Consider the following 25,475-nt stretch of genomic DNA (forward strand, 5'->3'; position numbering starts at 1 on the left):
ACGTACAAAAGCAGGTCATCCGCGTAGAGCGAGACCTTGTGTTCTACCTCCCCCCCCCCCCCGACCATTCCCTTTCATCCCCTTGGCGCTCTCAGAGCAATTGCCAGCAGTTCTATGGCCAACGCAAACAGCAGGAATTTAGTTTTAGGGCACGTGATCTTGATACTCCGCTACCCATTTCCATCATACTGGAGAACGAGACGTTGGTAAAGCTATGTGTGAGATTCTCTGGCCTCCTAGCGACGTGTTTCTTGGCAGCGGGAGGCAGCCCACCATTGGCCGTATCTTCTGGTCCTGCCATTGCCAATGGGATGTTCCATTGAATACCCCCCCCCCCCAACCTCACAAGACTCACAGCGGGGGTATGCCGTTGGCAGGACGGGAAGATCCCACCGGTGTGAACAGCCGTAAGATCTCACCCACATATTTCCCATTCTAAGGATTATGTACTGTATTCACCTTTGCAGATTATCAATAGATAAATGGGCAGCGTGGTAGCACAGTGGTTAGCACTGTTGCTTCACAGCTCCAGGGTCCCAGGGTCGATTCCCGGCTTGGGTCACCGTCTGTGCGGAGTCTGCACGTTCTCCCCGTGTCTGCGTGGGTTTCCTCCGGGTGCTCCGGTTTCCTCCCACAAGTCCCGAAAGACGTGCTGTTGGGTGAATTGGACATTCTGAATTCTCCCTCTGTGACCCGAACAGGCGCCGGAGTGTGGCGACTAGGGGATTTTCACAGTAACTTCATTGCAGTGTTAATGTAAGCCTACTTGTGACAATAATAAAGACTATTATTATATTATAGAGTGCTCCATAGGAACAGGGGGAGGCCATTCAGCCCGTCGAGCCTACTCCACCATTCAATACGATCATGGCTGATTGGAAACTTCAGGCTGGATTCTCCGCCCCCCCAGCCGCCTGCTACTTGGCGGTGTGCAGTTCACTGGTGGCGGGATTCCCTACTCCCGCCACTTGTCAATGGGACTTCCCATTGAAGCCATCCCACTGGAAAACCCACGGGCGGGGGTGGGCTGCCGGCGGGAACAGAGAATCCCAACGGCTACAGAATTCCAGCCTTCAATGCCTTTTACACCAACTATCCCCATAACCCAATGGGCTATACTTGGAAGGAACTGGGTTGAGACTGGCCAAAATCATTTCACGAGGGATCTTTACAGCCAGCAGGCAGAGACCAGTGCCAGAACTGTAAAAGAAGGTAAAAGGACAGTGCAGTTGTACTGCATTCTGTGATCAAAGAATCAGTCCAACTATCCCACATACGCACCAAGGGCGGGAGAATGTAAACACCAAGCAATCAGCAAATAATTAATTCACTTGTATCAAAAGATTATTAATCATCTTTATTAAATATGCACCACAGACAGGTTTATTTTCAATAATTCATTTATAGACATCAGTATGCTGACAAGATGCTTTTGCGTGGGGCAATATCATACTTCTGCACAAAATTATGGCTCATTTAAACAAAAAAAGCATTTGTTTTATTTCGGATGCCGAATTGCAGGAACGGAGCAAGCGAGCGAGGTCTACCCCAGTAAGGACAGCAAGAAGCAGCCATGGGAGCAGAGGCTGGCAAGCCAAGTTATCCGTCTGACAATAAGCCGGGGTAGGGGGGGGGGAGAGAAGCAACAGATACAACAAACAGTCTGGTAAGTGAGGCCATCCACCAAGAATGCACTGCAGGAAGGGGAGAGGGGGCAGCAGCTGCAGTGTGAAGTCTGGCAAGGAAGGTCACCCTCGTGACGGTACACTGCAAGGAGAAGCAATAACTGCAGACTGGCAACTGATATCATCCCACTGACAATAAACTGCAGGAAGGATAAGTAACAATGTCCTCGAGTTGGCAAAATAAATAGGAGTGCAGTATTACACAATACGGCAACACATGATGGCACAGGGGACAGGCCTTTCGGGGGAATCGAATGAAAATGTAATCATTTTGTTTTCAAACCAGTATTCCACTGACTATTATCATAGATTATCATAGAATTTACAGTGCAGAAGGAGGCCATTTGGCCCATCGAGTCTGCACCGGCTCTTGGAAAGAGCACCCTACCCAAGCCCACACCTCCACCCTATCCCCATAACCCAGTAACCCCACTCAACACTAAGGGCAATTTTGGACACTAAGGGCAATTTATCATGGCCAATCCACCTAACCTATTATTTTTAACCAAGAATATTCACTGGTGTGTTTTACTGAAACAATGTTTGCTGTTGGTGACCAGGCATTATTTGAGCATTGAAAGATGAAATAATATGTATTTTATTCAAGGTTTACACATTATCCTTCCTGGATTATTACGACCTGGGAAAAAAAAAGCGAATGCATCAAGTCTTAGGCTATTGTGGTTAACGGTCATCACAGTGGGTGGACAATATAATAGTCCTCATCGGGAAGGGCATTCCAGTCTTACTGCTACCTTCCTGTTGGAAACCCTGCTTCAGGTAAAAATGTCAGTTTTGAACTGTGGAGGCAGTTCAGTGTCTTCCTCACAAAATGGCCGCCTCTCAGCTCCACGTTTGACGTTTCATGTTGCAGGCTGTAGCTGTCCTTTATAGACGTACTCCAGGGCAGTGGCGATAGTCCTCATGTCCATCTCAATACTTCGTGCCCAGTTCTCCACATCACCAATTTCCTGGAGGAAAAAACAAACGCTCAGCAAGACCAGGCAAAAGCAACATCCGCTTGCTGCTGCAGCTTGTTTACATAGATTTTTTTTACATCGAGCAGCACGGTAGCATTGTGGATAGTACAATTGCTTCACAGCTCCAGGGTCCCAGGTTCGATTCCCGGCTGGGTCACTGTCTGTGCGGAGTCTGCACATCCTCCCCGTGTGTGCGTGGGTTTCCTCCGGGTGCTCCGGTTTCCTCCCACAGTCCAAAGATGTGCAGGTTAGGTGGATTGGCCATGATAAATTGCCTTTAGTGTCCAAAATTGCCCTTAGTGTTGGGTGGGGTTACGGGGATAGGGTGGAGGTGTTGACCTTGGGTAGGGTGCTCTTTCCAAGAGCCGGTGCAGACTCGATGGGCCGAATGGCCTCCTTCTGCACTGTAAATTCTATGATAGAACATACAGTGCAGAAGGAGGCCATTTCGCCCATCGAGTCTGCACCAATGTCATCTATGGCCCTCCAAAATGCAATGTTTGTCGGGACAGTCCTTAAAGGGAAACTGCCTGAAACAAAAAGCGAATCACAAATGAAACTTAAAACATCAAACCAAAATGTGATTAAAAGGCTCAATAAGGCACCTCAGCCCCTGAGGTGCCCAACGAGCACGGAAGGCTTCGAGGGTGCCCATGGACACGGCATGCTCCCTCTCCAGGGACACCCGGCCACGAATGTAGCCATGGTAGAGGGGCAGACATTTGTGTTGGATGACCTTCGATTGCCCACTGCCTGGTCCTGTTGATGGCAAGTTTTGCCAGGCCTAGGAGCGGGTTCACAAAGAGATCCTCCTCCTTCCCCACACCTCTCCGCACTGGGTGCTCATAAATCAAGGGCGCAATTCTCCCATCGGGAGACTAAGTGCCAATGCCGGAGTGAAAACCGGAGTGTTTCACTCAGGCGTCGGAGGCCGCTCCCAGCCCCCGATTCTCCCGCCCCCGGGGGGCTAGGAGCGGTGCCGCGTCATTAACGTGCACAGGGCCTTGGCGCCTCGTAAAATCGGCGCCGCGTAAATGACGTCACCCGCGAATGCGCGGTTGCCGTCCTCCCCGCGGCCGCCCCGCAAGATGTCGGGTGGATCTTGCGGGGCGGCGGAGGAAAGGAGGTCCTCCTTCAGAGAGGCCGGCCCGCCGATCGGTGGGCACCGATCGCGGGCCAGACCCCCTTTGAGCCCCCCCCCCAGGTGCAGGAACCCTCCCCCCCAGCGTTCCCGCGCTGTTCCCGCCGGCAGCGACCAGGTGTGGCCGGCGCCGGCAGGAAGCCGTCGTATTGGGCAAGCCGTTTGGCCCATTCGGGCCGGAGAATCGCCGCTCGCCCGTTACAAACGGCAAGCGGCGATTCCCCCAGCGGCCAGCCGTGATTCTCGCCGCGCCGGTTTTGGAGGGGGGGGAGAATCGCGTGCCGGGGCGGCGTGGCGGGACACGCGCGGCGCCCCGGCGATTCTCCCACCCGGTGTTGGGGGGGGGGGGGGGGGGGGGAATTCCGCCCCAAGAGCGTGGGGCTAAAGCACAGACAAAACTCAACAAAAAGTTTTTTAAATAACTGCAAATGGGGTGCAGTCTAAAACGACCTACTGAAGCATAGTCTACGGACTTCACAGGGCTGTAAAAAGGACAGGCATCTTGCAAGTCCGTGAACCAATGCAACCTAGGGTGTATTTGTGTACAGCACGTTTGAATGAACAGTTGACATTATTTGTTTTGGGTTTGTTGGTTGAGGGATGAATATTGACCAGGACACCGGGGAGAACTCCCTTACTCTTCTTCAAATTAGTGTCACGGGATGTTTCACACCTACTGGAGAGGTGTCTCGGTTTAAAATCTCAGACAAAAGACAGCACCTTTGACAGTGCAGCAATCACAGAATTATTACGGCTCAGGAGGAGGCTATTTGGCCCACCGCGTCTGCACCGGCCCTCCAAACGAACATATCACTCAATACAGGAGTATCAATCTGAATGGCCCTGGAGTGAGACTTGATCCCACAAACATCTGACTTGAGGCAAGGGCTTTGGCAAGATATTTGCGAACAGGAGGCATCACAGCCAAGCCCAATTCAGTCCTTACACTGGAACCTACCAGCAGGGCTTACTTGGTACCAGTCAAGAGCAGGGGTTCTGACAGATTGTGTGCTCTACTCCCCAGCATCCTGCCTGGAAATCAAACATGGGCGGTTCCAGTCTGTCTGGTTTAAGGTTACAGAAGGTAGTGCTTACTAGGCCATTGCAGAGATTACTACATTAAAACTGGAAAAGGAAACAGCTGTTCAATCCAACGGGTCCATGTTGGAGGTGGTGACAGTGGTATTGTCACTGGATTAGTAAACCAGAGACCCAGAGTAATGCTCTGGGGGCCTGGGTTCAAATCCCACCACTGCAGATGGTGCAATTTGAACTGAATAAAAATCCAGAATTAAAAGTCAAATGATGACCATGAAACCATTGTCGATTGTCGTAAAAAACCATCTGGTTCACTATAACCCCTTTAGGGAAGGAAATCTGCCATCCTTACCCGGTCTGGCCTACATGTGACTCCAGACCCACAGCAATGTGGTTGATTCTTACCTGCCCCCTCAAGGGGCAATTAGGGATGGGCAATAAATGCTGGCACAGCCTGCGGTGCCCACGTCCCATAAACACATTTTTAAAAATCTGCATGTCCTAATCCCATGATCCTGCCCTGTTCCTACACCTCCAACCACCTATTCTTAAATGTTGAAATGACCTCTACTTCAATCACTAACTCTGGTAGTACATTCCACAGCCTCACTATCCTCCTGTGTAAAACGCTTCCTCTCGATCCAAAATCATTGACATTAAAAAAAATATACATATTTTTGTTCCACATTTTAAATTTTATACACAATGAAACAATAACAAACAACCCAGATCCATCACCACCACCCCCCCCACAAGCAAAAAGAGCCCCACCAAACCACCACCGCACCCCCCCCCCCCCACTCCCTTCTCCTCCTACCCCCCTCCCTTGCCACTAACGGTCACCAGCTCTTTAAAGTACAGAATAAACGGCTGCCATCTCTGGTAGAACCCCTCACTTGCCCCCCTCACAGTGTACTTGATCGTCTCAAGATATAAAAACTCCAGATGATCCCCAGCCATACTGAGGCACATTTACAGAATTGTCGACATGGTGCTAAAGGAGGAGACCCCGAACCTCACGAGCTTAGGGCACGACCAGAACATGTGCACATGGTTAGCTGAACCCCTCCCACAACGCTCACTTATCCTCCACTCCCACAAACAACCTACCCATGCTATACCGAGTCAAATAGACCCTTTGCACTACCTTCAACTGTGTCAACCCTAACCTCACACACAAATTAAGTCATTTACATTTAATCTCATGTTTCCTCATTCTTGGTCCAATATCCACTGAAAACAACGGTGATTATTTTAACTCCCCATGGCAGGTGGGGTTGGGATGTTAGTGAATGCAGGATGGGGGAAGTGAGCTCCAAACAGCTCTCAGAAGGCAGCGCAGGTACTTTCCAGGAGGCTGCATGCCTCCATTTAACTACTGGTAACCAGATTGTTCTAATCTTGGGGAAACCTGATTTTACCCTGACACTCCCCCACTAATGTCACCAAACCTATTTGCTTCTGGACTGCAGCTTTCCTCAGCCTTCCTCAAGAACCAGGCAGCCATGCCAGTCGGTCTGGCTGACTTTGAGGTGGGGAACCCGAGAAAATAACTGAACCATGCCCTGGAGTTAAAACCCCTTTGATTTGGAAAAACCGCACTTCCAACTTCCATAACTCTCCCTCTGCCAGCATGCCTGGTACGTAACGGGGGCTAATCTGTTTCGATCTTCTCTGCCCTATCCATTCAATTCAAATTACCCTGCAATCTCCTCTGCTCCAGCAAGTAATGCCTCAATTTTTTATTTGTATTTATATCTCCTCAAACCAGACAACATTCTCGTGAATCTGCACCTCTCTATTACCCGTGCATTTTTCCTATAGTGTGTAGCCCAGAACTACACGGTTTGGAAACTAAATTGTTACGGGTGCTTTTAATTCAATTATATTGTTTGCACTTCCCACCTCTTGAGGCAGACAAAACAGATGGGTTAGTCACCTACTCCTGTCCTCTTTTTGAGCTGTACAAGAGTTGATGGACGTCACCTGATTATTTTCTGCCTCTCTGGAAATGTCTGGAAGAGATTTAGCAGAGAACAACCAGCAAGATTGTGCAATTAAGCAGAGTGAGGATTGCCTCTGCATCCCACCATCCTCTGCTAAATGTAACACTGTTAATGTTAACTGGCTAATCGCGACGCAGGAGGTACAGAATATCAAAGGCAAGATGTGATGGTCAATCAATCGAAGAACTTAACGGTCGAACATGACAATAACAGGAAACTGGTAACCCGGCTCCTTGTATTCCATTTATACTGTGGAGGGGTGTGTTCAAAAGACATTCAGCTCAGAAAAACTTGGCTAGGGTGTATCAGCTATGTTAGGTTTTGTGCTATCTATCTGGCCATCACATGGTTATACTATGTAGCTGTTTGTTTAAGGGAGTCCTTAGCCAATATGTAAAAGAATTTTTTTTAAAATCACAGTTCACCATATTATATTCCCGTTATTGTGCCAATTGGTGCAACTTGCAAACGGGCAGAAACATCACGTGCTTCGGTTTAGGGCAGCACGGTAGCACAGTGGTTAGCACTGTTGCTTCACAGCTCCAGGGACCCGGGTTCGATTCCCGACTTGGGTCACTGTCTGTGCGGAGTCTGCACGTTCTCCCCGTGTCTGCGTGGGTTTCCTCCGGGTGCTCCGGTTTCCTCCCACAAGTCCTGAAAAACGTGCTGTTAGGTGAATTGGACATTCTGAATTCTCCCTCTGCGTACCCGAACAGGCACCGAACAGGGCAGCACGGTAACACAAGTGAATAGCACTGTGGCTTCACAGCACCAGGGTCCCAGGTTCGATTCCCCGCTGGGTCACTGTCTGTGCGGAGTCTGCACGTTCTCCCCGTGTCTGCGTGGGTTTCCTCCCACAGTCCAAAGACGTGCAGGTTAGGTGGATTGGCCATGCTAAATTGCCCTTTGTGTCCAAAAAGGGTAGAGGGGTTATTGGGTTACGGGGATAGGGTGGAAGTGGGTCGGTGCAGACTCGATGGGCCAAATGGCCTCCTTCTGCACTGTATGTTCTATGTAATAAATGTAGCGACTAGGGCTTTTCACAGTAACTTCATTGTAGTGTTAATGACAAAATGAAAAATGAAAATCACTTATTGTCACAAGTAGGCTTCAAATGAAGTTACTGTGAAAAGCCCCTAGTCGCCACATTCCAGCGCCTGTTCAGGCTAATGTAAGCCTACTTGTGACAATAGTAAAGATTATTATTATTAACTTAAGGACAATACTTGTGCTAGCTGGAGTATGTGGACAGGACTGGGCTCCACTGTGGTGTTCAATACAGTTAAATATCTCACCAACACTTGTCTAGGCACACAAAAGAAAATGGGCAGTTGGATATGATGGCGGAGGGCTCTCCGAGGAATGTTCCAACTACTTAGCAGGTCAGACCACATCTGTGGAGCGAGATACAGGGCACTATTTCTGTGCTGTCTTGAATAGGAAACTAGTATTTAGCTAAAAATGTGTTTGCCTCGTGTCCATCTTGTGTTACATTGCAGCCAGATCACAGCATGGTGCTAATTGAGAGTTTGTTCAGTTCCACATTGTGCTATATTTTACCACTATTCCTTTAACATGTTGGCTGCAATCGAAATAAAATTTACAGAGTTCATATTTCAGGTCAATGGCCTTTCTTTCATCAGAACTTCTGGTCACAGACCTGAAGCGTTAACTCTTGTTTCTCTCTCCACAGATGCTGCTGGGTCTGTCAAGTATTTTCCACATTTTCTGTCTTTATTTCAGATTTCCATCGTTCACTGTATTTTGCTTTTGTCTCAAAGTCGGAGCATGCATCAGAAGCAATCTCCTCTGTGGAACTTGATTCAGCCATGATCACAGACCTCGAAATATCAGCTTGGTTTAGTGCCACCTCACTTTGGGGTAGATTTTAAACCCCACATGCAGGAACAGTGCGAGCAGGATGTTAAGGGGTAAGTGGGGTCTCCCAAACTTCTCCCTCTGACCACTGACATTGACCTCCGAAGCCCCTAGCCAAAGTTAATTTTATGAACTATTTAGTTGGGATTCTGACGTGTTTTGAATACCCAATCCAATATTTGTTCCCACCCAACCATCTCTGACATCACTCCTAGCAGTTTTGAGTGGAGACAGTTCTGGATTATATAAATATTATTAAAATGTCCAGGGTCTTGTGCTGAATTTCCCAGTGTGGGTTTACTTCCTGTATTGCACTGCCCCTAACTTCAGTTAAAATCGCCTCTTTGAAGTCAGAATGTGGATTCAAGCCCCAGTCCAGAATTTGAGCACATACTCTCAGCCAGTGGTTCCCAATCAGCCAGTCGCAATCACAACTGGGGTCACAGGAATAGCAAAAGGGGTTGTGAGAAATGAGATCATGATAATCTCTCGCCCCCGGCAGTGGGAGGTTGTTCCAAAGGGGCGGCAGTGTTATTGTCACCGGATTAGTAATCCAGAGACCCAGGTTAATGCTCTGAATCTCACCAAAGCAGGTGGTGGAATTTGAATTCAATAAAAAGTCTGGAATTAGAAGCCCAATGCTGACCATTGTTGATTGTGGTCAAAAAACCATCTGGCTCACTAACGTCCTTCAGGAAAGGAATCTGGCCTAGATGTGACTGTTAACAGCCCCTCTGAAATGACCTGGCAAGGCCACTCAGTTCAAGGGCAATTAGGGATGGGCAATGAATGTTGGCCCAGCGACGGCCATGAATGGATTTTTAAAAAGTAAACTGGGCACTTTGATTGGTTGTGGTGGCTTCTGATCCAGACATGTGGTGACGTACCTATGTACGCCCATGAATTCGTCAGATTGCCTGGAGTGGCGGTGATAGAGGCAGACACAGAATTAGCGACCGATCCCTGAGGGCCCAGGATTTTCATCATGGGCTTCCACATCACAAACTGTAACACATTGAATGTAATAATGCAACTTTATTTTGTTTTTGTTGGCATCCGGGGTTCCGCTAAGTGTTAAAATGGAGTCCTATTGGGAAAAAAAAGAGTTTGGGAAATGCTGATCAGTGCATTACTGAGTGAGTGCTGCATTGTTGGAGGTGTCATCTTTCAGATGAGACGTTGAACAGAAACCCAATCTGTCTTTAAAAAGATCCCAGTGCACTAACGGACAGTCAACAGGGAGTTTGTGCAGTCTCCTGGCTAAAATGTATGCCTCAGTCAACACGGAGATTAACTGGTTATATACCACTTTGCAGGACCTCACTGTGCTCAAACTTGTACCGTATTGACATACTTAACAATAGTAACTGCACTTCTAAAGTAATTAGTCGGCAGCTAAATGATTTAGGACATGAAATGTGCTATATAAATACGATTTCCTTATTTTCCCACACCCAGGCTTTAAGGCTCTGTTCTCGAGATAGTCCCAATAACAACGCCTGGTCACAGATCGTAGCCACAGATTGTGTGTGGAAGGACTGAATTACAGCATTAGGAGAAAAGGAAAAGGGTCCTGGTTTGGGGCATTTATTATTTAATTCCCACGATTTCTTTGAAAAGTTGGATGAACAGAATTGAGAATTTAATAATAATAATCTTTATTAGTGTCACAAGTAGGCTTACATTAACACTGCAATGAAGTTACTGTGAAAAGCCCCTAGTCGCCACATTCCGGCGCCTGTTCGGGTCACAGAGGGAGAATTCAGAATGTCCAATTCACCTAACAGCACGTCTTTCGGGACTTGTGGGAGGAAACCGGAGCACCCGGAGGAAACCCACGCAGACACGGGGAGAACGTGCAGACTCCACACAGACAGTGACCCAAGCCGGGAATCGAACCTGGCGCTGTGAAGTAACAGTGCTAACCACTGTGCCGCCCATACAATTTAAGAATAACTGGAGAGCTGTGGAGTGTAATGGCTCATGCAACCCAGTTGCATGTATACACTGTATACATCAGTATACACTGGTCAAGCCAAAAACACATGGCTCCATCGCTTAAACATGACATTATTAGGGCAGCACGGTGGCACAGTGGGTCCCAGGTTCAATCCCGGCCCTGGGTCACTGTCCATGTGGAGTTTGCACATTCTCCCCGTGTTTGCGTGGGTTTCGCCCCCACAACTCAAAGATGTGCAGGGTAGGTGGATTGGCCACGCTAAATTGTCCCTTAACTGGAATAAATGAATTGGGCACCATAAATTTTTTTTAAACATTATTGTGACAAAAATAACACCTGGTTCGCCTGCCACGCTGAACCCACTTCTCCATGCGAGCGGTGATTCTCTTGAACTAAGGATTCATGTTAAAACTGGATTTGCCAGGGGAATGGCAAGATGGATTTGATTTTTCTCCACAAGATGGTGCTCAGTGCTGCTCGCCAAAGAGGTTTCACCTTTTCTCCATCTAGTTTTCTACCCTTCTGCCCTGAAGGACTGACTGACAATATGTTCAACAGTAAAGTAAAGTCGCCATAGTCCCAGATAACCATAGGCTGTTTTCCCCTTTGAGGGGAAGAGGTGACTGGTGGTGATTTAACCTGAGGGTCACCACACCTCAGGCAAGGGTTGAGAATGTCTTCATGAATAACGTCAGCCGGGAGGGGAATTGAACCCACGCTGTTGGCCTCGCTCTGCATCACGAACCAGCTGTCCAGCCAACTGAGCTAAACCAGTAAGGACGGCAGCTTTCCTTCCCGAAAGGGGCATCGGTGAACCAGATTGACAATGTCCAGATTTTTAAAATTGAATTGCCCTCACTGAGCGAGATTCAGACCTGCGTATTTAAATGCTCAGACACCGGATTCATCTGGCGCTAAGATTCAACGGCCATGCCTGGGAGACCTCACCAGGGCGCCATTTATTGCTGGTCCACACAAACGTAGACTAGGGTAGACTTCCGGGTGCGGCGATGACCAGCTGAGTCGCACGTTTCGGCAGCTCCCGGTGAAACGGACTTTTGGGCTCTTGATAGGAGCCCCAACGGCAATTTTGACGGCTAAAAACACTGTGCGGTAAACCAGAAGGGAATCCCCCCTGGATACGGATGAAAAAAGGAGGAGAAAGTGGCCGGATTGCAGTGGATCCTTTAGAACAGCGGCAAGGAAGGCAAGCAAAAACCAAGATGGCGTCGGAAGGTGGCAGTTTAACATGGGGCCCTGAACAACAAGAGTTCTTGAAATGCTGTGTGGAAGAGCTCAAAAAGGAAATGAAGAAGGAGCTGTTGGCCCCGATACTACAGGCGATCGAAGGGCTAAAGGAGGAACAAAAGACCCAGGAGCGGGAGCTTCGGGTCGTGAAGGCAAAGGCAGCCGAGAATGAGGACGACATACAGGGCCTGGTGGTGAAGACGGAGACGCATGAGGCACATCAGAAACGATGTGTGGAAAGGTTGGAGGCACTGGAGAACAACGCAAGGAGGAACAATCTGAGGATTCTTGGTCTTCCTGAAGGTGCAGAGGGAGCGGGCGTCGGGGCATATGTGAGCACGATGCTGCACTCGTTAATGGGGGCGGAGGCCCCGGCGGGTCCGTTGGAGGTGGAGGGAGCATACCGAGTGATGCCGCGAGGACCGAGAGCAGGAGAAATTCCCAGAGCCATAGTGGTGAGATTCCTCCGTTTTAAGGATAGAGAAATGGTCCTTAGATGGGCAAAGAAAACTCGGAGCAGTAAATGGGAGAACGCGGTGATCCGCGTTTATCAAGACTGGAGTGCGGAGGTGGCGAGAAGGAGGGCGAGCTTTAATCGGGCCAAGGCGGTGCTTCATAAAAAGATAAAATTTGGAATGCTGCAACCGGCAAGACTGTGGGTCACATATCGAGGGAGGCACCACTACTTTGAGACGGCGGATGAAGCGTGGACTTTTATTGTGGAAGAAAAACTGGAATGAGCGGGTTATTAAAAAGAACGTTTGAACAAAGTGGTGGGGCGAATGTGGGGGGCGAAGAGGGGGGTTAAAAAGGGGGGGAAGAGGAGTTTTATGTACTAATCCTGCGATGTGGTAACTTTTCTCTTTTCCACAGGTGGTGATGGGGGGAGGAGGGGAGGTGGAGGAGATGGGGCGTTGGCCATTGGGGGCGGGGCCAAGGGAGAAGCGCGGGCTTGGTTCCCGCGCTATGATAATCATGGCAGGAATAGAGAAGCAGGAAGGAGGGGGCGTTGCACGGTGCGAGCCGAGGTCACGGGGGGAAGCCGAGATCGGCCAGAGTTTGCTGACTTCTGGGAGCAACATGGGGGGAGTAATTACGCTAGCGGGGGATTTAGCGGGGGGGGGTGGGAGGGGGGAATTACTGGGTTGCTGCTGCTGGGGAGAGGGGGGAGCTGGTATGGGAGGGGATGGGTGGGGGGCACCGCCTGGGGGAGATACAGCTGCGTGGGAACCGGGTGAGGAGCTGGAAAAAGGGGATGGCTAATCGACAAGGGGGGGGGGGGTAGGAAGCCCCCCAACCCGGCTGAGCACGTGGAACGTGAGAGGGCTGAACGGGCCGATAAAGAGGGCACGGGTACTCGCACACCTTAAGAAACTTAAGGCAGATGTGGTTATGTTACAGGAAACGCACCTGAAACTGATAGACCAGGTTAGGCTACGCAAAGGATGGGTGGGGCAGGTGTTCCATTCGGGGCTAGATGCGAAAAACAGGGGGGTGGCTATATTAGTGGGGAAGCGGGTAATGTTCGAGGGAAAGACTATAGTGGCGGATAACGGGGGCAGATACGTGATGGTGAGTGGCAAACTACAGGGGGAGACGGTGGTTTTGGTAAACGTATATGCCCCGAACTGGGATGATGCCAATTTTATGAGGCGGATGCTAGGACGCATTCCGGACCTAGAGATGGGAAAGCTGATAATGGGGGGAGATTTTAATACGGTGTTGGAACCAGGGCTGGATAGGTCGAAGTCCAGGACTGGAAGGAGGCCGGCAGCAGCTAAGGTACTTAAAGATTTTATGGAGCAGATGGGAGGTGTAGACCCGTGGAGATTTAGCAGACCTAGGAGTAAGGAGTTCTCGTTTTTCTCCTATGTCCATAAAGTCTACTCGCGAATAGACTTTTTTGTGCTGGGAAGGGCGTTGATCCCGAAGGTGAGGGGAACGGAGTATACGGCTATAGCCATTTCGGATCACGCTCCACACTGGGTAGACTTGGAGATAGGGGAGGAAACAGGAGGGCGCCCACCCTGGAGAATGGACATGGGACTAATGGCAGATGAGGGGGTGTGTCTAAGGGTGAGGGGGTGCATTGAAAAGTACTTGGAACTCAATGATAATGGGGAGGTCCAGGTGGGAGTGGTCTGGGAGGCGTTGAAGGCGGTGGTTAGAGGGGAGCTGATATCAATAAGGGCACATAAAGGGAAGCAGGAGAGTAAGGAACGGGAGCGGTTGCTGCAAGAACTTTTGAGGGTGGACAGACAATATGCGGAAGCACCGGAGGAGGGACTGTACAGGGAAAGGCAAAGGCTACATGTAGAATTTGACTTGCTGACTACGGACACTGCAGAGGCACAACGGAGGAAGGCACAGGGTGTACAGTACGAATATGGGGAGGAGGCGAGCAGGTTGCTGGCCCACCAATTGTGGAAAAGGGGAGCAGCGAGGGAAATAGGGGGAGTGAGGGATGAGGAAGGAGAGATGGAACGGGGAGCGGAGAGAGTGAATGGAGTGTTCAAGACATTTTATAAAAAATTATATGAAGCTCAACCCCCGGATGGGAGGGAGAGAATGATGGGCTTCTTGGATCGGCTGGAATTTCCCAAGGTGGAAGAGCAGGAAAGGGTGGGACTGGGAGCACAGATCGAGGTAGAAGAAGTGGTGAAAGGAATTAGGAGCATGCAGGCGGGAAAGGCCCCGGGACCGGATGGATTCCCAGTCGAATTCTATAGAAAATATGTGGACTTGCTCGCCCCGGTATTGACGAGGACCTTTAATGAGGCAAAGGAAAGGGGACAACTGCCCCCGACTATGTCTGAAGCAACGATATCGCTTCTCTTAAAGAAGGAAAAGGACCTGCTACAATGCGGGTCCTATTGACCTATTTCCCTCCTAAATGTAGATGCCAAGATCCTGGCCAAGGTAATGGCAATGAGAATAGAGGAATGTGTCCCAGGGGTGGTCCACGAGGACCAAACTGGGTTTATGAAGGGGAGACAGCTGAACACGAATATACGGAGGCTGTTAGGGGTAATGATGATGGCCCCACCAGAGGGGGAAACGGAGATAGTAGTGGCGATGGATGCCGAGAAAGCATTTGATAGAGTGGAGTGGGATTATTTGTGGGAGGTGTTGAGGAGATTTGGTTTTGGAGAGGGGTATGTTGGATGGGTGCAGCTGTTGTATAGGGCCCCGATGGCGAGCGTGGTCACAAATGGACGGGGATCTGCATATTTTCGGCTTCATAGAGGGACAAGGCAGGGATGCCCTCTGTCCCCATTATTGTTTGCACTGGCGATTGAGCCCCTGGCGATAGCGTTGAGGGGTTCCAAGAAGTGGAGGGGAGTACTTAGAGGAGAAGAACACCGGGTATCTTTGTATGCGGACGATTTGCTACTATACGTGGCAGACACGGCGGAGGGGATGCCAGAAATAATGTGGATACTTGGGGAGTTTGGGGATTTTTCAGGGTATAAATTGAACATGGGGAAAAGTGAGTTGTTTGTGGTGCATCCAGGGGAGCAGAGTAGAGAAATAGAGGACCTACCGTTGAGGAAGGTAACAAGGGACTTTCGTTACCTGGGGATCCAGATAGCCAAGAATTGGGGCACATTGCATAGGTTAAATTTAACGCAGTTGGTGGAACAAATGGAGGAGGATTTCAAGAGATGGGATATGGTATCCCTGTCACTGGCAGGGAGGGTGCAGGCGGTTAAGATGGTGGTCCTCCTGAGATTCCTCTTTGTGTTTCAGTGCCTCCCGGTGGTGATCACGAAGGCTTTTTTAAAAAGGATTGAAAAGAGCATCATGGGTTTTGTGTGGGCCGGGAAGACCCCGAGAGTGAGGAAGGGATTCTTACAGCGTAGCAGGGATAGGGGGGGCTGGCACTACCGAGCCTAAGTGAGTATTATTGGGCCGCTAATATTTCAATGGTGAGTAAGTGGATGGGAGAGGAGGAGGGAGCGGCGTGCAAGAGATTAGAGAGGGCGTCCTGTAGGGGGACTAGCCTACAGGCTATGGTGACAGCCCCATTGCCGTTCTCACCGAGGAACTACACCACAAGCCCGGTGGTGCTGGCTACACTGAAGATTTGGGGACAGTGGAGACGGCATAGGGGAAAGACTGGAGCCTTGGGGGGGTCCCCGATAAGAAACAACCATAGGTTTGCCCCGGGGGGAATGGATGGGGGATATGGAATGTGGCAAAGAGCAGGAATAACGCAACTGAAAGATCGGTTTGTGGATGGGAAGTTCGCGAGTCTGGGAGCGCTGACCGAGAAATATGGGTTGCCCCAAGGGAATGCATTCAGGTATATGCAACTGAGGGCTTTTGCGAGGCAACAGGTGAGGGAATTCCCGCAGCTCCCGACACACGAGGTGCAGGACAGAGTGATCTCAAAGACATGGGTGGGGGATGGTAAGGTGTCAGATATATATAGGGAAATGAGGGACGAAGGGGAGACTATGGTAGATGAACTAAAAGGGAAATGGGAAGAAGAGCTGGGGGAGGAGATCGAGGAGGGGCTGTGGGCAGATGCCCTAAGCAGGGTAAACTCGTCGTCCTCGTGTGCCAGGCTAAGCCTGATTCAGTTTAAGGTATTACACAGGGCGCATATGACTGGAGCACGGCTCAGTAAATTTTTTGGGGTGGAGGATAGGTGTGCGAGGTGCTCGAGAAGCCCAGCGAATCATACCCATATGTTTTGGTCATGCCCGGCACTACAGGGGTTTTGGATGGGGGTGACAAAGGTGCTTTCAAAAGTAGTGGGGGTCCGGGTCGAACCAAGCTGGGGGTTGGCTATATTTGGGGTTGCACAAGAGCCGGGGGTGCAGGAGGCGAGAGAGGCCGATGTTTTGGCCTTTGCGTCCCTAGTAGCCCGGCGCAGGATATTGTTAATGTGGAAAGAAGCCAAGCCCCCGGGGGTGGAGACCTGGATAAATGACATGGCAGGGTTTATAAAGCTAGAGCGGATTAAGTTTGTTCTAAGGGGGTCGGCTCAAGGGTTCACCAGGCGGTGGCAACCGTTCGTCGAATACCTCGCAGAAAGATAGATGGAATGGAAAAAAGAAGGCAGCAGCAGCAGCCCAGGATCGGGGGGGGGGGGGGGAACCAGAAGGACTCTCAGGGTTGTTAATATATACTGTATAATATGTATAGGTCGTTGCGACAGATAATTATATATTGGACTGTTAAATTATATTTTTGGAGAGTGTTACTTGTGACAAGGCAGTTGCCAATTAGGGTTAGTTTTCATTTTTGTTATTTATTATTTATTCATTTTTTGTTTATAAAATAGGTCATTGTTATCTGTATTGTTACAATGTTGTGTAAAGGATGCACAATGTACTGTGTTGGTTGACCAAAAATTTTCAATAAAATATTTATTAAAAAAAAACGTAGACTAGGGTAACTGCACCTCAGGGGGTCTCAAGCCACTGGAGACCCACGGGTGGTCGGAGAGGGCAGTACCCTGGCACCTGGGCACCCTGGCACTGCTAGGGATCGGGCTGGGGGCCTCCCCGAGGTTGAAACATAGAAAATAGGAGGAGGAGGCCACTCGGCCCTTCGAGTCTCCTCCGCCATTCATTATGATCATGGCTGATCATCCAACTCAATCGCCTAATCCCATTTCCCCCCCCATATTCTTTGATCCCCTTCGCCCTAAGTGTGATAACTAACTGCTTCTTGCAAACATACAATGTTTTGGCCTCAACTACTTCCTGCGGTAATGAATTCCACAGGCTCACCACGCGCTGGGCGAGGAAATTTCTCCTCATCACTGTCTGAAATAAGTTAATAAAATTGCAATTCGGGGTTTCCAGCCAGCAAATGAAGTCACTTTTCAGAAGCATGGTTTCACAGCATAGGTTACCATCCCCATCTGCCCCTATGTGGCGTTTTCCTGGATAAACGATTGACAAATTTGACAGATTGCAAGGACTTCAGTAGCATTAAAAACAACTTCCATGGGGATGTCAATGGTGGCTACTTGCTCACAAATTTGCAGTGTTCTGGCAGCTGATGGGTTAGTGAAGCGACACTGTCTAAAACAACCTCACTTATTAAATCACTGTGATTGGCAGAGTAGAATTTTATAAATATTGGATCACTCGATTTCGGACAGTAGGTTGGAAAAATGAAGATTCCAAAGTAAATATCAAAACCTCAATGACATATTGAGCTATACTTTCCACACAAACAACAACTCTCCTGAAATATAATCAGTGAGCAAGAACTCAGCAGCTTCAAACAGTCGACTGAAGGTAAAGGCTGTTTACCCAGTTGCTTGAGCAACAGGTGGAGAGCTGAAAATAAGTACAGTTAGTTCGGCCTCTTAAGAGATCGACCGGCTTCATACACATCTCTTTTTTTTTTTAAATTTAGAGTACCGAATTATATTTTTCTAAATAAGGGGCAATTTAGTGTGGCCAATCCACCTACCCTGCACATCTTTGGGTTGTGGGGGTGAAACCCGTGCAGACACGGGAAGAATGTGCAAACTCCACATGGACAGTGACCCAGAGCGGGATCGAACCCAGGACCTCGGCGCCGTGAGGCAGCAGTGCTAAGCACTGCGTCACCGTGCCGTCCTACAGATATGGGCTCATGATCTGAGGCTACCAGCATGCTTCAGCTGTCCCAGTGCTGGAGAATATTTGTGAGGAGGACGTTTGCAATAAGATGTTACGAATGGCTTCGGAAACGGCCAGAATGCACAACAGAACATTTGAAATGCATAACCAGACGGGCGTGCGTGCAATATTAAAAACTTGCATGCAATATTAAAATAAAAAGAAGACCTTCTTCCTCCCCAACCAAATGCCACATGCGGGATTAGACTTTTTAAAAACATTTTTAGATATTAGACTATGCTTTGATCAGGTCAGTTTAAAAAGTCTAGCTGAAGTAGGGAAAGAAGAAGCATTCTATTCCATGGCAGCAGCATTGGTGGTATCAATAAAAGTTTTACCTGGCAGATGTTATAAGCATGCTGTGAAACCATGACCGAAGGGCACGCGATAATGCCACCCAGTAGAAAATCTAGCCCACCAAAGGCAAAGTATTCCAAGTTGTTGATGATTGTATATCGCTACCGATGGAGATTCAATTTCTCTGACTTGGGACATCAGTGGAGATAGTCATTAACCTAGGATAATTAAGTGATTATGTTGTTCCAGACTGAAGGCTGCAATGCTCTCTCTGACAGCTGGTGGAAAGATATGGTAGCTGATTATTTCAAGGTTCAACATTTCCTGACTGCCTATAGTTAAAGTAGGTTTGGCAGTGTGCCAAAAAATCAGATACACTTAATCCCTGTTCCCACAATTAGAAGCCAAATGTGTAAATTAAGCCAACTTTCTCCCCCCACCCCACCCCCCAAGCCATCCAAGGAAAATTAAAATGACAAAAAGCACATTTTGCACATCAGGTTCAGTCAGGGTGCACTGTGTTCAGAGCGTTGACAGGGTTGTACAGATATCATACACCAAAACTTCCATCCAGCGCCTTAACCTTGTACTTGCTTGGGTAGCAGGGAGATCGTAAAATTATTTGGTTGTGGATCAAAGTGTTAGTTTTCTCAGTGGCTAGCACTTTCACCCAAGAGTCAAAAGGCTACAAAGGTCAAGCCTCCCAGGACTAGAGCACGTAATCTAGGTTGACACAACAGTGCAGTATTGAGGGAATGCTGCTCTGTCAGAGGTGCCATGCTTTGGTTCTAACACCAACCAAGGTCCCAGCTACTTGCTCTGCTGACGAAGAGATTCACGGCACTATCTAAGAGGGCGCGAGGCCAATATTACTATCGCCACCAACAAAGGGGTGACTGTTCGTACGCCTCACTGCTGTCCATGCAATCTTGCTGTGTGCACATTGGCTGCCATTTTTACCTACAAGACAACAGGGGCAGCATTTCAGAGGAAATTCACTGGCTGTGAAGTGCTTTGGGGCATTCTTACAACACAATAAGGCGCGAGATAAATGCAAGTTTTTTTTTGTATTTCACAGCCCCTGCTACTCCATCTGTTTCAAGTAAGATTCTGCTGAAAAAAACAACACTTTTGATTGAACACTTGATGGGATGGCATCTAATTTTTACCTGTTTGAAAAAAAAAAATCACCCAAGCTATTTTGAGTTGATTTTGAGCGCAGTCGATTAATGACGCAATCAAACATGATGAACACATTTTGGGATATTTTATTGTGTTTTGTTGCAATTTACCTTTAATGCCTGGTTGAAGCTGTCCACCATACCGAGCCACTGTTGAGTCTGTTTGGCAAACTGGGCGGCCTGGATCTGCAGAGTTTTTACTTCGTTGTCCAGTTTCCGCTGGTTAACGTAGGCCTGTGCCACTCTAAAATTGAGACAACAACATATCAATCAGTATTTTTGCAGAGGTGATAACTGGCTGGTTGCTAATGCAGCCACACAAATGGCAAAATTTGATCTTGTGAACCAATTTTATCACAATTGCACTTTAAGTATTTATCTCAAGGAATAGTCCAAATCTACTATTTTGCTTAAAGTACAGCGCATTTGCACTTTCTTTAAATTTGGGTGCTCACGCAATCATTGCATTCTGCAACAGCACTTTCCTCCCCTGTGCCAGTTACCCTCAAGACAAAGAAAGGGCAGCCATGTTATCAGAGCACCATCCTCGCCACGCTCTCCATTAAGTCACACAGCGGCCTGGTTTGAATATATATCCGTCATCGTGGCGAGGCCAGTATCCTGAAATTCCTCCTCCAACATCATCATGAGGTACCATCACAAAAGGATTTCAGTGAATCAAGGAGAAGGTGCCACCATATTCTCAGGACATCCATTCCAGTGCTACCAGCATCCTCCAACAAATAGTTTTGTTTCAAAAGTCTGTGCCAAATAGGACCCCAAACCAAACCAAACTGAATTCTAACCCAAACAGTTTACAAGTCCCATTCCTCTTGCGCTATAACCAAGTGCATCCAATAAGGACATTCCTTCAATGGTGCTTTCAGAGTCTGTCACTGGGATTAAACAAATATTGATGACAATACATAATAAAAGTCCTGACTGTTAATCAGTTCCCTTGATTTTAATGTTCCAAGATGGCAAACTCACACCCACTTTCGAAGTGGATTAGCCCTGTTGCCTCACGGCGCTGAGGTCCCAGGATCGATACTGGCCCTGGGTCACTGTCCGTGTGGAGTTTGCACATTCTCCCCGTGTCTACGTGGGTTTCGCCCCCACAACCCAAAGATGTGCAGAGAAGGTGGATTGGCCACGCTAAATTGCCCCTTAATTGGAAAAAAAACCTGAATTGGGTACTCTAAATTTATAAAAAATAAAAAAAACACCTCACACCCACTTTAGTCACTGGGCTGGATTTAGGGGAACTCACTGCAGTAGGCATGATGGTGGGGGGCTAATTGGACGGGAGTACCTGCATCGGATTCCTGATGTCGGGAAAACTGTCTCCAATTAAGTGGGGGGGGCGGAAGGGCCCAATGTGGGAATCCCACCCCCCGTGACAGGAAGCAAATTATTCCTGAGCCCGCTGTAATTTAGGGCACGACCGCCCGGCAGTACTTGCCAGTGGGATCTTCCGGTTCCACCAGCGGCGCACCCCTGCCATGGGTTTCCTGGTGGTGTGGGGTGGATTCAATGGGAAACCCCATTGACAGCGGTGATCCAAGAAGATCCCGCTGCCGACCAATGGCAGGAGAGAAATGTGCCGTGTGGAGGCCAGAGAATCTCGCCCGTTGTTTTTCCTCAGGGATTTAACAGGACTCTCACAACCCTCCCATGCCTCCCGGAAGCTGCCCAGAAAACCCCGTCAGGTTTGACTGCAGCCTCATTCGAGGCCCGCTCCTTTCTTAACAGGCACTTTCTGCCCAATCTATTGCAAAGAAAGGTGTTGAAAGCCAAACCCCCTGCCTTCTACCCAATGTTCCACCTCCCCACCCCGCCAGTGACTCACTCCCCACCACCCCCATCCTGCCCTCACTCACCTGTCTCTTGGGATCCAGCATTGATCCTGGGGGTTTGGTCTCAGTGCATTACCAGCGGTAGCCACCACACCTGGTGGCGTTGCCGGCAATGAAGAGCTGCCGGCCTCCAATTGGCCATCAGCTTTCGGGGGCAGGTTTTCTGCCCATATGGGGGTTGTATACCCGCTGCCGTCGTGGAGAATCGGGCATTGGGGAGGGAGGGGGATTCTGGTCAGGCCTTCATTTGCATTCCATTGGCAGGATGTAAATCAGTTCCAGTGAATTAATGCTGGCGGTAAACCACTTTATGGGCCTCCCGCCGAATTCCTCTCCCCCGATTGATCCCGACGGCGGGGGCATGGGAGACTTCTGCCGCCTGTTCAGGCGATGGTATGCACCGGCTTCTTCAGAAGCACAAATGCCTCTGGCAGCAGCTAAGAACAGCTGCTCATGCTGCTGGCACAAGATAGCATCATGCCTGGCTGCATACAGGCGAAGCAACAACCTGTCTATACAGGCTGAACATTGTGGTTTTCACATTATTGGCAGCACAGCTATTGAGGAGGGTCCAGATGGGAAAATAAAAGCTGGAAACCACGGTTTATGTGTTGCTGCTGATGATGTAGAATCCACCCACTGGGTAAATAACAGCAACTTCTTGCATTTAGATAGCACCTTGAATGTGGCAAACATTCCTAGGCAGCAAATGGGATGGCAGGACGACAAGAATTGGGGCTATTCCAGAGGTCAGAATTGGAGGAGTGCACCACCGAGAACAGGAGGTTGCATTGGATTTGGAGAAGGTTGGAAAATCCACTTAAGGATTAACTGGTTAATACCAAATTGAACTCCAGGATGAAATGCAACCAACAAGCCAGCACTAATGGCGACGTGCAATAAGAAACAGCTGACAAAACGTCATTCCAAGGAACAGATCAAGTGCAGTACGTGCACAATTATGGAGATCGCACGTTTCAACTGTGATGTCCTGCCATAGTCAAACAGCTTGCCAGAACTCATTGCCAAGGCTTTCGAGTGAAGAATGCTTCACGCTTGGGGAACAGTCTCTGGGTACGAGTTAGTCCTTTCAGGAGAGGAGGCAAGAAATTAGGAAGATTGATGTACTTCCATTTTTAAGTTACTTTTCTCCTCTTTTTTGGGCCCCTCCTGCCCTGAATTTGATTTTGGAAAGGGCGGTTGGGGTGGGGGGGGGGGGGGGGGGGGGGGGGGGGAGGGGGGTGTAAAATAATTCAAGCTTTCTGTTTTACAGGGCAAAAACGTTCCAATGCAAAATACTTCCAGCAAATGAAAATTTAACAACCGCATCAGTTACTTTCCAGGGTTACTGTCTTCAAAACCCTGAAGCAGTGGCATCTACCTTGACTCAAATCAGCAGGCAGTTATACTACGGGACGTGATTAGCTGAATGCCACAGGCAGCCACTTCTCAATGTCAGCTTGTGAACTTGACTTGAGTGAGTTTAGGCAGCAATGGGGAAGCTGAGAGACATGTGAGCTGATGTGAGGACGTTGTGCATTTCAATAGCGAGCATCAGAGGTGCTCAGATATCCACTAGGTTTGATAGATTAGACTTCATCAAAAAGCTTCGGTTAACTCACTTCATAAATCTCCAAATAACCAACCACATGGCCAGTTTACAAAATATGCCAATCAATTTGTTAAATGATATTGTCCAGTGAATTTGCAACATCAAAAGAAGCTTCAAAGCCCGGGGATAGATGACATGCTCCCAGAGTCCAGGAGGCACTAACGATCATTATGAGGGAGTCACTGGACGCCAGGAATCACCAGTAGATTTGAAACAGGCCACAATGTTGTCCTTATTCAAAAGACGACAAAAAGCACCAGGAACGTATGAACAGGAGGAGGCCATTCAGCCCCTCGAGCCTGCTCTGCTTTCAATGAGATCATGGCTGATCTGTGACCTAACTCCTCATACCTGCCTTTGGCCCATATCCCTTAATATATTTGCGAAACAAAATTCTATCTATCTCAGATTTAAAATTAATCTGTGGGGTCGGAGTGGACGGACACGGAACACCATTGCCACGGCCGGCAAGGCATCCATGCAGCAGCGCACACATCTAACAGCACACTGGGAACTTAGTACCACGGGCCATATGGATGTCCCCCCAGGCCACCCCCATCTGGCCCCAGCCGACCCATCTGCTGTACGGACGCCCTCCAGCACAACCAGTGCCATCTTGTTGGCTGGGATGAGTGTGTGGGGGGAGTGTAATGTGTGTGTGTGGCTGGGATGAATGTGTGTGGGGAGTGTAATGTGTGTGTGCGGCTGGGATGAGTGTGTGTGGGGAGTGTAATGTGTGTGTGCGGCTGGGATGAGTGTGTGTGGGGAGTGTAATGTGTGTGTGCGGCTGGGATGAGTGTGTGTGGGGAGTGTAATGTGTGTGTGTGGCTGGGATGAGTGTGTGCGGGGAGTGTAATGTGTGTGAGGCTGGGATGAGTGTGTGTGGGGAGTGTAATGTGTGTGTGCGGCTGGGATGAGTGTGTGTGGGGAGTGTAATGTGTATGTGCGGCTGGGATGAGTATGTATGGGGAGTGTAAAATGTGTGTGTGTGGCTGGGATGAGTGTGTGGAGAGTGTAATTTGTGTGTGTGGCTGGGATGAGTGTGTGTGGGGAGTGTAATGTGTATGTGCGGCTGGGATGAGTGTGTGTGGGGAGTGTAATGTGTATGTGCGGCTGGAATGAGTGTGTGTGGGGAGTGTAATGTGTGTGTGCGGCTGCTATGAGTGTGTGGGGGGAGTGTAATGTGTGTGTGTGGCTGGGATGAGTGTGTGGGGGGAGTGTAATGTGTGCGCGTGGCTGGGATGAATGTGTGTGGGGAGTGTAATGTGTGTGTGGCTGGGATGAGTGTGTATGGGGAGTGTAAAATGTGTGTGTGTGGCTGGGATGAGTGTGTGGAGAGTGTAAAGTGTGTGTGTGGCTGGGATGAGTGTGTGTGGGGAGTGTAATGTGTATGTGCGGCTGGGATGTGTGTGTGTGGGGAGTGTAATGTGTGTGTGTGACTGGGATGAGCGTGTGTGGGGAGTGTAATGTGTGTGTGCAGCTGGGATGAGTGTGTGGGGGGAGTGTAATGTGTGTGTGTGGCTGGGATGAGTGTGTGTGGGGAGTGTAATGTGTATGTGCGGCTGGGATGAGTGTGTGTGGGGAGTGTAATGTGTATGTGCGGCTGCGATGAGTGCGTGGGGGGAGTGTAATGTGTGTGTGTGGCTGGGATGAGTGTGTGGGGGGAGTGTAATGTGTGTGTGTGGCTGGGATGAGTGTGTGGGGGGAGTGTAATGTGTGTGTGTGCGGCTGGGGTGAGTGTGTGTGGGGAGTGTAATGTGTGTGTGTGGCTGGGATGAGTGTGTGTGGGGAGTGTAAAGTGTATGTGCAGCTGGGGTGAGTGTGTGTGGGGAGTGTAATGTGTATGTGCAGCTGGGGTGAGTGTGTGTGGGGAGTGTAATGTGTGTGTGTGGTTGGGATGAGTGTGTGTGGGGAGTGTAATGTGTATGTGCGGCTGGGGTGAGTGTGTGTGGGGAGTGTAATGT

The 25,475-nt window shown here is 49.1% G+C and overlaps 1 protein-coding gene across 3 annotated transcripts in view; it reads right to left on the bottom strand.

Moving 5' to 3' along the window:
- Positions 1-1,342: 1,342 nt before the first annotated feature.
- Positions 1,343-25,475, bottom strand: part of LOC140405364 (biogenesis of lysosome-related organelles complex 1 subunit 1-like) — a 127,513-nt gene continuing 103,380 nt past the window's right edge. For all 3 annotated transcript variants that reach the window (XM_072493681.1, XM_072493682.1, XM_072493680.1), the window contains 2 exons: positions 20,155-20,287; positions 1,343-2,656 (listed from right to left, as the gene is read on the bottom strand). In XM_072493681.1, coding sequence (XP_072349782.1) covers positions 2,549-2,656; positions 20,155-20,287 — 241 coding nt within the window. In that variant the 3' untranslated portion in view covers positions 1,343-2,548. The remainder of the gene's footprint in view (positions 2,657-20,154; positions 20,288-25,475) is intronic.

The sequence above is a fragment of the Scyliorhinus torazame genome, chromosome X (assembly GCF_047496885.1).
Source record: "Scyliorhinus torazame isolate Kashiwa2021f chromosome X, sScyTor2.1, whole genome shotgun sequence".
In the NCBI taxonomy this organism is placed as follows: domain Eukaryota; kingdom Metazoa; phylum Chordata; class Chondrichthyes; order Carcharhiniformes; family Scyliorhinidae; genus Scyliorhinus; species Scyliorhinus torazame.